The sequence below is a fragment of the Bos grunniens genome, chromosome 10 (genome assembly GCF_055505025.1).
Source record: "Bos grunniens cultivar Pamir isolate PY7600 chromosome 10, Bosgru_T2T1.0, whole genome shotgun sequence".
NCBI classification, from domain to species: Eukaryota; Metazoa; Chordata; class Mammalia; order Artiodactyla; family Bovidae; genus Bos; species Bos grunniens.
Window position 1 is genome coordinate 16,287,378 of NC_141174.1, and position 14,203 is coordinate 16,301,580.

Here is a 14,203-nt window from a genome sequence, read left to right on the forward strand (position 1 = left end):
CTTCCACAAAACAATACTGCCTGCCTTGGAACACTAAAATATAATTTCTGTTGAGTGAAAAATATTAAACCATAGGCCTTCAAGAGAAGGGAGAAATGTAGAAAAAGATAATGCATTAAAAAGGAATTATCAGACAACAAGTAAAAAAATGTATCTTCAACAATCTGACAGCACCAAAAAAAGAAATGTTTACAGTCTAAATGGCCAGAGCTAAGTTTCTTTTCTTTTTTCACTTAGCTCTGATGAAACTATTGTAGACTTGAAAGTGTTTCATTAACAGAAAGACAGGGACACAGGAGAACATTGCAAAGGACAATAAGAGTTAAGAATTCAATACATTTAAGACTGCCCCAGTAAAGTCACAAGCCTTTGTATCATGTGAGCCGTGCTGAAATACCTAACCACTACAGTGAGACCTTGCTTGTCCATAGGTTGTTTGCAACTTATGACTATTCAAGCAATAGAGGTAGAACAGAATTAAAACGGGTAGTGGGACATTAAGATTAGAATTCCATATCAAAGACACTTCTTTGGAGTCAAGTTCAGAAGCTATGAAACAGTACTTTAATGTTCTCCTTAAAGAGATTAGGTCAAGAGATAGGTAGAGTATAAGGTCTTTGAAAGCAACAGCCTTGGGTTTTGTCTGTGTTTTTGTTTGCCATGGAGAGGAGCTTGCACACTTAGGTACCTGCTAAATACAAAACACCCTTACAGAGTTTTGAATTCCACCAGTTAAACAACAAAACTTGTATTACAAAACTATGCTAATCAGTTACCAAGTATTAGACAACACAGCAGGTCTTTTTTTTTTTTCCATTTCTTGAATTCATATATACCATGTAAATCACTTTATCAAAAATAATAGCTAGAAACTTACAATTCAAGCTTCCAAGCTTGAAAGAATCTGTATCAGAGTACAAACGCCAAAATAAATATATACGGGAGCCTTTTACTGAAGGATTAATAATTGCAAGTGACGCATTTATGAATGGGAACATCTACATCCTTCACATCAACGCATCAAATAGCAGGAGCAGTCCCCTCACTACTATCCTATCACTTCAAAAAGATGCTAAAAAAAATTTGCATAGAGGAAAGCGACAGTGTATCTCACATACTGCTAACAAGAACAGAAGGAAGACACATGCTGATCATTCAGAGACTGAGATCAAATATTCTGTCTTTATTCTATAGTTAGTAACTAAGATAGTAATGATGGCAGCGTTTCTAAGATTCATGACTACATATCACTACATTTAAGAAAAGGCTTCTGTTAAAAAACAAACAAACAAACAAATATAGCCCAATATCCAATGTGAAAACATTTCCAACATTAAGCTCCTGACAAGGGTATGTTTCATAAGACCCCTGAACAAATGAAAGGTGACTTGTGAACGATGATATTTCCTTTCTGGAATATTTTAGTCAAAGCCATAGATATGCCTCTAAACTGTGTTCATCATCTGGATTCAGCTGCCTCCATCACAGCATGATCACTATCAGAAAAAGAGGATTCAGAAATCCCTGCAACATCTTTTATATACTACATCTGAAAAGATCTCAGCATTCATTTTCACTTATTCTATTTTACATTGTTAAACTATTCAAGGAGCAGGTGCATGAAATATATACTGTGAAACGGTGAAGCTAAAAGGCTTTCCATTTGGGGAATGGAGATAAAAGTTTGAATGAACTCTCCACATGATCCAGAACTTACCTGCTTGACGGTTGATGACTGAAACTGTGCAGATACTGGACGCTATAAAAGACAGAAAAATGGAATAAAGCCTTATCTTCTCCTAACATGCCTGTATTTTCCAACTCCTACATCTAATATAAAAAAGAAAAAAATAATCTCCAAGCAGAGAACAAAAGCCAAAGCCCTATATTTTGCACTTGAAAGATTAGAGCATTTATTATTTTTCACACCGCATTCTCCTGTGGTATAATCATTCCAGCTTCACCTTCTTACCACTGAGAACTCAATCCCACTGTAACGTACTGAAGATCCTGAAGGTATTAGTCCACCTGGTAAAATGGTCTCACACAGTACATGGAACTAATCTACAGCTTCTTAAGCCTTTAAGTAATTACCCTGTGGACTGCTCATGGATAAAGTCACGCTGTTACCTACCAGTTAGCAGAGCACACAGCGAGTAGGTTCTTCACTATTTGCAAAGTCACCAATAAAAGCTGACAGGCAAGCTAAGAAAAGGGGTCAATTCATTCAAGATTGACATACAGCTACTCCTAGAGTGGAACTTGCAGAAACTCTGTTAAAGCCGCAGAGAAACATTCGTAATATTTTATACACAATCCTATGACTCACAGATACTGCAGAAAACAATTTAAAGGAACATGCGTGATTGCCTCAATTCAGTTCTCCTAGTACACCTAGGTTAAACCCTCTACTTTTCTGTTAAAAGTTAAAGAAAACCCTTTGACCTGTAATGTACTACTGATCAGGACTTCCCCAGTGGCTCAGCGGTAAAGAATTCACCTGCACTGCAGGAGACACCGGAGGTGAGGGTTTGATCCCTGGGTCAGGAGGATCCCCTGGAGGAGGGCATGGCAACCCACTCCGGTTTTCTTGCCTGGAGAATCCCATGGACAATGCAATCCCATGGACAGAGGAGCCTGGCGGGCTACCGTCCACGGGGTTGCAAAGAGTTGGACACGACTGAAGCGACTGAGCACACACACGCACACACACACACACATACAACTGATCAAGTACAACATTGCTGCATGATTTCACTTCTAATCTAATACCCCTTAAAATAGAGTTCACCTTGTTCTATACTACAGCACTGATACTAATAGGGAATAATTTGAAAGCAACAGGTCACAGGCAGCCTGCAAACTAAATCCACCTCACCGACATACTATGTTTCATCTGCAAAGTATTATTTTTTTAATTGAACTTGTTGTCAGTATTTTAAAATAAGATTCCTGATTTCTCTAGAAAGTAAGAACATCTGACAACTCACAGCAGTGATCAGCTAAAGCACAGAAGTAAGAGTTGCCCTGTTAATGTGAAGCATGCACTACCCACTCGGCTGCAGTCACGGCACTCGTGTATCATACCTGGCCCTGTTTACTCTGCAATCCTCAGACGCATTTTGAGGTTTCAAACCCTGTTCTAATGAAAAGCTATCTGAATAAATAATGCATGTAAGCTTAGCAAACAGAAGTAGCAGTACTCTAAATGAGACCAGCAAACAAAAGGAAGAGGAGTGGCAGGGAAAGGGAGAGATGGAGGGCTAAAGTGGAAGTGGGATGAACGCAGTAGGGAAAAAACAAGGGAAAGAGGAGGAATGGGGAGAAATAGCAGCTGTTTCTGCCTTCAAAGAGCTTACAGTCTCACAGAGGAGTACTGGACAATTTAAAGGCAACAAATCAACGAAGGCAAAACAATGCGGTTGAGAACCAGTAAATAATGTTGTAATGAAAAGAAAAGGCCATGACAGAGTGGAATGGGTTTAGTAAGAAAGGGTCTCCAAACTTCTGAGCAGGTAAGGGAATCAGTCCAGATAGGAAGAGAGGAGGAAAGGGGACCTTTTGGATAAGACGAAAGGTTAAAGGCAAAGAAACAAAGTGGAAACTAGCCGGGTCTAGACGGGCAGGGACTGATCAGATGATGGAATGGATAAACCATCAGACAGCTGACTGGTTTACCTGGAACAAAAATGCAGAGTACACAAAGACTGGAGCAACACTGGGTCAAATGAGGTTTCAGACATGCCCGCCAAGCTCTCTGCAGACATTTAGCTCATTTAAATTCAATCAGCACCTCATGATCACTGAGGGTCCTTGTGAAGAGAATCGCATGTAGAGAAGATATTATTTCAATTGAGCATCTTCTCTGCAAAGCTAGCCTGAAGATCATAAAGAATGCAGCAGAGTACTGACGAGAAATTTGCAGAATCCCTCTCTGTGCCTCATTTATGAGCATATCAATGTGAAAAGACTGGGAGCAATTTTTCAAAAGAGAGAGAAAGAAAAAAGAAAGATAATGAAAAAGGAAGCCAAAAGAAAAGAAAGACAAAAAGCAGAAAGTAACATGGTTTGAAAGCATTAAAAGCGTAAGCTATTTGCCATGGCTGAATATAACTGCCTCCTGTCTAGAATGCTCCCCCAATTCTCCTGCTGTAAGTGACCTTCTAATCATAGTGCTTCAGCTCACTTATTGACAACAGCTGCGACTTTACAATAAGCTTCCTTGGGGCTTTCTGTTGCTGGAACTGCTTACCTGAGGTTTCTGGAAAGGGTTTCGCCTGGAAGAGTCAAACGTGGGGTAAATTGGCCGGGTTGATGTCCGCTGGGCAGGATCTTGACACACAAACCCTGAATGGGGAACGGGAAACATTAAAACTGCCATTTGCTAAGAAATTAGAAGGTTTAGCTGCACGTTTCCTTTCGATGGACAAGCTCAGTTTCACTGCCATAAATCTGATAGAGCTCCATCCTGAAGAGGTTTAGGCATGACTCTCCCATACACATCCTCCACTTGAACTTTGAACTATCACGACTGGAGTGAACAAGAAAGGAAAATATGCAGATCAGTCAGCCTTCCCTGTTGGGAACCGAAATGTGATTCTGATGGACAAAGAGATGGAGACTTTCGATGACATTCAGAGTAAAAGTTCACTTAAAAAAAAAATAATAAAGACAAATTATTTTAAAGTGGCTTCCTGGATGGTGACTGGAAAATAACAGTGTTGGTTTTTACCAGGAGAATCCAGAAGCAAGTGAGGGGTCTTGTCCTGTTATAGGATCCACTTCTGGAACGTCTAAAAGGGAGAGGGAGAGGGTGGGATGATTTGGGAGAAGGGCATTGAAACATGTATAATATCATGTATGAAACGAGTCGCCAGTCCAGGTTCGATGCACGATACTGGATGCTTGGGGCTGGTGCACTGGGACGACCCAGAGGGATGGTATGGGGAGGGAGGAGGGAGGAGGGTTCAGGATGGGGAACACATGTATACCTGTGGTGGATTCATTTTGATATATGGCAAAACCAATACAATATTGCAAAGTTAAAAAATAAAATAAAATATATAAAATAAGAAGAAGAAGAAGAAAAAGAAAAAAAAAAAAAGAAAAGTGGTCTACTACTGGCAAGTTCCAAAATACACATTGTAGATTCTCCAGGGCTTAAGAAATTAGGCTTCGGCTAATCTCACTTATTTCCTAAAAAGAAGCAGATTCTCATCCAAGGAGAAAGGGGGAGGAAAGTTTTACAGCATTTGCTGGTACATCAAGTGCTAGTTCAAGTGCGTCTTATTATGTGTTTTTTGGGGTACTTAAAACAACAACAACAACCCTAAACCCACAACATACCCACTTGGCAGCCCATCTCCATCTCAAAGTTTTGTTTTATCTACTCACAAAGGGATTTTTTCCTTGGCTTGCTTCAGTTATAACTACTATAGAAAAGATTGTGTTGACACCAGTAAAGACTGCATAGCAGAAACATAGCCAGTCTCCTTGGTAACAAAGCCTCTTCAGTGGGTTTCACTATATCATCTCAGGGCAAAATTTATTTTCTCCAGATCTTTGCTTAATTCTCTTCCTCAGCTCATGATTCCTGTGCTCCAGGAATTAGGTCTCAGCCCTAGCTGTGGTTCAGCCTCAGGAAGGAGGAGCCAGGGGGTGTAGAAACATATAAACACTTCCCTAAAAATATAATTTTTGAGTACAAAACATTCAGTATGGCTGAGGAACTGCCAGTTGGCAACACATATAGAGTCTGACAAAATGGATGCTCTACTTCACATTTATGAGTCTTCAGAAAAGAATACTACTCACCTACAACAGTGAACATATCTGAGATCATACTGGCTTTAATTTTTAGGTCCAGAGGTGCATCACTAACAGAATAAAGAAAGAAAAGAGCAATTGATAATTTTATAGGTTAAGAGAATAGCTGCCCTTAACAGCCCTCAATATAAAAGAGCTACCAAATGTCAGTGAGGAGCAACACTAAAGTACATCAAATCCATGGGGGGAAAAATCTGGGCAAAAATTCTAGACATAAAAGCCTGGTGTCAAGCTCATCCTCTGTAAGGCAGGCCCAGCTGTAAGGCGCTGACCCACTGACACTCAACCTTTTTATTCCAGAAGGTCTTGTTTGCACAGGGTCATGAACACTGCTGTATTATCACTGTGGATTTTAGAGGTTCAGATTTTTAATATGCTCTTTTATGAGCATGCCCATCATCCAAATTATTTTTTACTGCTGTGATCATCAAATCACATTCACATGCAAGAGAAGGAACTTGGGCTATCTTTGTACTTTTTTAAGACTTCATTTTCCATTCTAAACTGACCTTCTTAAGATTGTGTGCTTGCAAATTAAAGCAAAAAAAAAAAAAAACTGTAGCAAAGTACCACCAGACGATGCAGCAGGAACCCACATGGAAACAGAAACAAGAAAGCCTGAAAGCGTGGGGCCTCCCTGTGGTGATGATGAGATGCTGGCTTTGGGGTTGAGGTGTTCCCCCAGAAACCAGACTCCTCTAACCCCTTACCCTGGGGCTCTCTAATACTGTATGATGTGCATTGCCAGGAAATCTACAAAACACTGACTTAACCTAAGTGTAGGACAACATCTGAAGCATCTGTATTATCCAGCTCTACAGCTTATAATTGGGGTGAAGCCAAACTCCCATCCAACCAAGTAGTCAGTCTGTCTTTATTTGATTACTTGGCATTTTGCCAACATTTTTCATTGTTAAAAATGCAGCAGCTGGGTGGTCTCTGGCATAAATCTCTAGGGTTTTCTAGCTGTTTAGAGAAGCATATAACTAACAGAAACTCTGGTTGTAGCCACAGATAGAAGCAGAGTCTTCTCTGGTATTGGAAAATAAGTTTCTTTCCTTCTTCTAAACGACAGGTTAAAAATAATTTCTTAAAACGTCTGAAGATTCTAGACTTTAATCTTGGATAGATAACACCAGGACATGGACAGCGTAAAAGGACCAGATATTATTTACACACTCCTAGGCCCAGCTCTATACCTTTATGATATGTGTGGGTTAGAGCATGTATAAACTTTCGGTAACAAAGAAAATATATCTCGTGTATTTCTTTACCCTTAGCTGAACACCTAAAAGCTTAAAAAAAGTGTGAGAGGGAATGCAGTGGAGATAAAAATGAAAGAAGCATCCCTAGAAGCCCAATAAGACAGTAAACAGAGACTGCAAATTGACTAGTAAGACAGAGGTCCATGGTTGCAATACGGACTCTGATAATATACCACAAATCCCCCAAATTTAGAAATTCTAATCATCTCAATCTAATAAAGAAGGGGGGAAAAAAAATCTCCTAGTGCCAAGAGAAATGACCAAAAAAAAAGTGTTTTAGTGTCGCTTATTGAAGGTTTGTCCTTTGCTAGTTGGTGGAACAGACTACTTACCAGGCCAAAGAAGGAGAGAGATTCACTTCCAACAACCATGGCTTCAGGGTAGAATCTATGAGCACGTCAAAGCCATAAAGTTCTAGAAACACAACATAACACAATACACAAAATCATTTTCCATGTCACAACCAAACAAAGATCTGGAAGTCAATCCAGTCAACTTCCATCAATGGCCTAGAAACTTGCTGAGTATCCAGAGACAGTAGATGCAGAAAACTTTCAAATCCAAGAGAAATTAATCAAGTTCTAGAGATAATAATGCTCCATGGTTTCTATTATCCACTCGACATTTCTGAGTTCTATACAGAAAGTTACCTGACTCTAAAAGTTAGCAAGCATGATTCTGGTGCTGTGCAGAAGGCTAAAAAAATGTCAGGAAAAGGAATGCAGCAAGTGCATCTAATATCAATGCTGCTGGGCTTGTTTTGGGTTGTTCTTCTCCACCACACTCTGAAAACAGGAAAATCTACTGAAGGCATCTCTCTAGGATCTTCCCATCACACTTTTTTAAACCAAGACCTTGCTTTCACAACCTAGGTCAAAAAAAAAATAAAAAGCACACACACACACAAAAGGCAGAAATCTATTTGTTCTTTCCCCTCTAAGGTTTCAATTCCCCTTTGAAGATAGAAAATAAAATATACCAGCCCAACATAGAAAGACAGAAGAGAAAGGAGGGGGCTAATGGCAGCCAAGCAGGACTACGACAGGTCACAAGAAGGGAAGGAGCCAAGGATCAAATTTCCTTTGCTAATTCTTGTCCCTTAAGTCCCCAACTGTTACAAAGCCAGAACCAGGAGCTGGCTCTTCTCCCGGAATGCAGGGATGAGAGGCTAACTTGGAACCTTAGCTGGCAACCTTTACTCTCATTATCATCATTAACGAGGCCCTCTCCACAGTCCTCCTCAGTATACACACATCGAATGCATCAGACTTTCCGAAGTCCCACTCATTCTCCAACATCCCACTCTGTGTCCCTCAAATAAACTGTTTGCACACACCTTCTCTGCAAGAGAAAAGACTAGCTTCCTGACAATTCGACCAGAGGTCACAGGCCACACAGCTCACACCCACGGAATACAACCAGGTATTTTCCAGAAATTCATTTTGAGGCAGATTTCTTTACTTCAAGAACTTCTCCATTTCTCAATCCTCTCAGACACACAGAAGAACAAATGGGAATTTCTAAAAAGATGATGCCAAAGACTCCTTCTGGAACATGGAAGTGTGGTGCAATGGGAATCCAGGGACCCAGGCCCTCCTCACCACCCTGCCCTTCACTCCCTATGGAGCCTGAGAGGATCATCTCTCTCCCTCATATTTATTAGCACACTCTGGCTTCCCTTATCCTCTATCAATCACCATTTGTCGATATCTGTATGCTCAGTTAATGTATAAACAGAATTCCTACTTATGCAACATAGATTCAGGTAGATATGCATTTTTAAATTCTCTCTCAGGAAAAGTTTTTCAGGAAGGAGTTGGTTTCCATAGTACTTATTTAGGATTCCATTTAATTTACAAAAATAATCACAAATTATAAGAGAGTCTGAGACAGGATTCACCCTCATGTAACTACACCAAAATCATATATTATCAAAACTTTAAAGGTGTAAAGAAAAGGAAGCTCCTTTACCTATCTTTTTTTTTTGGTAGCATACTCGTAGCTTTTATGGCCAGTACATTCTTCTGACTATTTTATCCAATCTTCAATCATTTAATAGAATATTCCCCCTTTAATTTGAGAAAAATCTTTCTGTGATACAGCACTAGTAAAGGCATTTAAGAGGAAAAAACTACAAAAACTACAAATCCATGTTAACATTACACAAGCAGAGAAAAGTACAATAGGAGTCTGATTCAAGAAAAACCTTCTCTTCAGTTTTTGAAAGCTGAAGCACAGGATTCAACTATTTCATAAACTGGTAAAATTAATAATAATAATAGCTTAAGGAACAGGACAAGAATAATGACTGATGCACATATCGATCAGATTTGCAGAATCAGCCACAAATGAACACAAATTGAACTCAGAAAAACAAGCAGTAAGACCTGTCATTTAAACACCTCACAATAAGCAGCCGACATATTTACTTAACTCTCTCTCAAATTTAGAGGCAAAGTCCAAGACTCTCAGTTGAAAGGCTGAGAAACCAGTAATGTGGAAAGTAAGAGAAAAGAAAAAAAAACAAAAAACCCAAAGAGAGACAACAGCCTTTATCAGTTCCGTTCAGTTGCTCAGTTTGTCCAACTCTCTGCGACCCCGTGGACTGCAGCACTCCAGGCTTCCCTCTCCATCGCCAACTCAGGTGAATAAAGTCCACCAGGGCCAAATGATCTCAGAATCAACTCTGAACCTAACCAACATCTGTACACACAGATGTACAGATGTGTGACAGCATCGTAGCACACTGCAAAGCCCAGGTCACCTGAGAGGCTGGAACTGGAGGAGAGGACCGGGGTGACAAAGAGAGCACTCGTATCAGGCTTATCTCTTACAACGATCAACTCGGCTTAATCAAAACCATTTGGTTACTTGGCAGGCTACAAGAGTCCTTAGAGCAAATCTTTTAACTTAGGCTTAGTCTTTTCTCTGGACATTACAGATTTTAAAAGGTAAAAAGCATCAATAAGTTGCACGGAGAATATTAAACTTCCTCACCTTTCGATGTATGTTTTAGCAGCAGTGTCTACAATTTCAAAAATTCAGTTATCCATGATGACATACACCAGTGCTCCTGTCATTAAAAGGTGCAGGCAAACTAGGCTTCTCCAGTTCTGAGAGCTAACTTTCTTGGTTCCTCTGTGTTGTCTCCATCGTGACCGAAAAACAAGTATCTTCAAAGGACTGTTGCTACCACCTTACTCAACAATGTTTCCCCAAGAAAATTTTCCTTGGAGAGATACAGTTCCTTCAACCCCAGCCAAAACAAAACAAACTTGCAAATCTAACTGGTGCATGGTAAGAAGCAGCCTGACTCCAGATCACATTTTACATTAGCGCCCTTATCCCCCTGTTTCTTCCAAGCAGTTTCTTAGAAAGCAATCTACACTTAGCCGCATTCGTTTCTTAATGCCTGTTGACTCTCCCGCCCAGAGCAATTTGCTTCTGTTGCCATTCTTTAATAACCGACTGTTCTCGCTATGATCCCAAAGACTGCCTTGCTGCTTTCAGCCCAAGCACCTGAAAACTGCTGACCACCCCTTACTTATTGGAACTTTCCTCGCCCTTGGTTCCAGGACACTGCTCTCATCTGACTGTCCTTTCTCTCTGTCTTTCGTCCCTTCTCTTCTGCCCAGCTAGTTACTGGTAGGTTTGCTCAGGGTAGCATCCTCAGGTCTCTTCCCTTCTAAGTTCTAGCTCTTCTTGGCTGCTCTCATGTATTCTCGTATCTGCAATTAATATTATGATGATGACATTCCAATCTCTGTCTTTAGTCAGGTGTCTCCCGGACACCAAATCCGTAAATCCAAATGCCATCCAGACAACTTCACTAGGATATCCCACAGGTACTCGACGCTCAACGAAACATAGCTCGATATCTTCTCCCAAAACTTTGTTTGGCTTCCCACTGTTCTTCACCTTGGAAAACCCCACACACTAGTCACCTGTGCTAGAGACACTGTTCACCACCTGCCAAATACAACACATTATCATATCTCTTTCTCTGTTTCTCTTTAGTCTATTTTCTATATTCCCCTTTGAGGTAAAATTTACATATTTAATGAAATGGACAGATCTTAAGTGTGCTATCTGATGAGTCTTGATACATCCATAAAACCCACATTCGTATCAACACACAGAACACTTCCATCACCCCAGAAAGATCCCTCATTCCCCTTCCTGGTAAATACCCTGCTCCCTGTCACCACACCACCAGAAACTATTATTCTTATTTGTTATACCAGGGATCAGTTTTGCCTAATCTGGAGTCTCATACAAATGGATGCATACAGGATACACTCTTTTGAGTCTGACTTTTCTCATTTAGTATGCTTTTGAGGTTCATCCATCTATCATTATTTCTTATTTAAAGACAGGTTTACTGAGGTGTAATTTACACACAATAAAGTTCACCCTTCTGAATTATAGTTTGATGAATTTTGACAAATGTATGGTCACTCGCCATCACCAACATGTAGAACAATTCTATCACAAATGTTCCCTTTGTCCCTTTGCAGTCAATGCTCTCTCCCGGTCCACTGGCAATCATGATCTGATTTCTGCCTTTTCCAAAAGTCAAATAAACGGAATCACAAAGTACGTGGCCTTCTGAGAGTGGCTTCTTTCACTTAGCACTGGGCGTGTGAGATTTATCTACATCATCACACATGTCAATACTGTAATTCATTCCTTTTACTGCTCAGTAGTATTCCATTTTATAGACCACAATTTGTTTATCTATTCAACGGCTGATAGACATCTGGGCTGCTTCCAATTTTTGGCGATTATAAATAAAACTGCTACGCACATTTGTGTAAAGCTATTTGCATGAACATATGGTTTCACTTTTCTTGGGTAGATACCTAGGAATGGGAGTGCTGGGTCATGTGGCTAAGTGTATACTGTCACTGTGTTCCTCCTACTGCCCATCATTTCCCTAGCACTAGTCTCTCCCTATTGTAGTCTATTCTCCACATGGCCATCAGAATTATGTTCTAAGACACAAATCTAACAGTCAGATGGAAAGACAGGCAGGGAATCGGCCCAGCAACAGACTCTAATGTCAGGCTGGTTCCTGGAGGACTATAGTCATTTCATGGGGCTTTCTGGGCGGCTCAGCAGTAAAGAATCCATCTACAGTGCAGGAGGATCCAGGAGACACTGGTTCAATCCCTGCATTGGGAAGATCCCCTGGAGGACGGCATGGCAACCCACTCGAGTATTCTTGCCTGGAGAATCCCAAGGACAAAGGAGCCTGGCGGGCTACAGTCCACAGGGTCTCAAAGAATCGAACATGACTGAAGCGACTGAACTACAACACAATAATGTTATACAGTATTCCCTCTGTTATAATTCTGTCATACAAAGCTATAGGTCAAGTCATAATAAAAGTTAAAGGAAAAATAGTAATCCTGTTTTTCCACTGCTCAAAAAACTCCATAGCTGTCTATTGTCTACAGGATGAATTTATACATGCCAGTGCTTTATAAGGAGCAGGAAATGGCAACCCACTCCAATATTCTTGCCAGGATAATGCCATGGACAGAGAGGCCTGGAGGGCTACAGTCCATGGGGTCGCAAAGAGTCGGACAGGACTGAGTGACCGAGCGCAGTGCTTCACAAAGGGGCCCTAAACTACTTCTACAACCTTGTCTCTCACCACCTAATCCAACTCAGGCTACATCTAGTCACACTGAACTTTTCATTTCAAAACATGCCACTTCCTGTCCTGACACTGCATTTTGCATGTCATATTCCCTCTGCTAGGGATGGCCTTCTCTGGCTCCCCGAGGCACAGAGCTGGTAACTCCTTGGATATTCCAAGGGCACCTGAGTCACTCTACTACTTGCCCTGAAATGTGTCATTTCATTTCTGCTTATCTCCACCACTTGAGGGCAGAGGTCATGTCTCATTCACTGCTCTATATCAAACAGCCTGTACTATACAAAGCACACAGGAAGCAATCAAGAAATAATGATTTAAAAAAAAGAAGAAAAAAAATTTTTTTAATGTAAAACACTACAATTTTTGAGAAAGACAAAATAATTTGCAGCTACTTCCTAAAAATAACCCTAACCAGAAGACTTAATACTCATAATAAAGTCACCAATTACAAAGAAATAGGAGAAATTCTAATTAAGATTTTTACATATTAAGGAGAAATTTAATAAAAAGAGGCATAGAATGGGAGGAGGAAAAAAAAGATTTAACAGAGAAAATAACAGTGCATCCAAGTCCTAAGAAGATTACTAAACATGTCATACCATTAGTTCTGGAAATCAACCTACTAACACTCCCCAGAAAAAAAGTCCTAGCTGAAGTTGTAATCTTTGAAATTGGAAAGTGCTGACATTAGCCAGTGCTTGCTGTCAGTCAAATGCTATTGTATAATGGAAATTCTTTTCACCTTGCTTTGGATTGGAATTAAAAATCTAAGAAGGAAGACTCTATCTGGGGTCCAGCAGGAAAATTTGGGGAAAAAAAAAAAACATACGAAAATCCCACAGAAAAATGAACTAAATAAAAGAAAAAGCCCAGAGCCAATTTGTTACCTAGTCCAATAAATCAACATGGTATCTGGCTACCATATGTAAAGGTGGACTTGAAGGGAGTATCTAGAAGGTGGTGTAGTGGTAAAGAATCTGCCTGCCAATGTAGGAGATGCAAGAGATGCAGGTTTGATCCCTGGGTTGGGAAGATCCCCTGGAGTAGGAAATGGTAGCCCATTCCAGTATTCTTGCCTGGAAAATTCCATGGACAAAGAAGCCTGGCGGGCAACAGTCACAAACAGGGTCACAAACAGCTGGACGCGACTGAGCACGCACGCACGTACACACGCACTGCTGATTAGAACAGAAAGAGGCCTTTTTTAGACCTGATCTGCTAAAAAGGATGATATCATTTTTCCTGAGATCTCGTTACAGGAGAGCAGAGGGAGAATCCAGGATATGAGGCGTGCCAAAAATGGCTGGACGCACCAGAACTTGTATTTATGTGGGTGGAGAGTGAGCCAGAGAGACCTGGCTTTCAAACTTGGCTTTGCCATTTATTAACAGCATGACCTGGGACAAATTATTTAACCTCTCTGAATCTTTTTTCCTGGTCTATAAAA

At 40.4% G+C, this 14,203-nt stretch overlaps 1 protein-coding gene across 50 annotated transcripts in view; it reads right to left on the minus strand.

Annotated features, from left to right (window-relative positions):
• TTLL5 (tubulin tyrosine ligase like 5) overlaps window positions 1-14,203 on the minus strand; it is a 316,623-nt gene that overhangs the window by 243,255 nt on the left and 59,165 nt on the right. For 25 of the 50 annotated variants that reach the window (XM_086319523.1, XM_086319552.1, XM_086319531.1 and 22 more), the window contains exons 13-16: window positions 7,424-7,505; window positions 5,815-5,876; window positions 4,253-4,347; window positions 1,718-1,759 (exon numbers count right to left, since the gene is read on the minus strand). In XM_086319523.1, the coding sequence (XP_086175649.1) occupies window positions 1,718-1,759; window positions 4,253-4,347; window positions 5,815-5,876; window positions 7,424-7,505 (281 nt within the window). The remainder of the gene's footprint in view (window positions 1-1,717; window positions 1,760-4,252; window positions 4,348-5,814; window positions 5,877-7,423; window positions 7,506-14,203) is intronic. The other 25 variants (XM_086319545.1, XM_086319536.1, XM_086319563.1 and 22 more) reach the window with 1 other exon arrangement.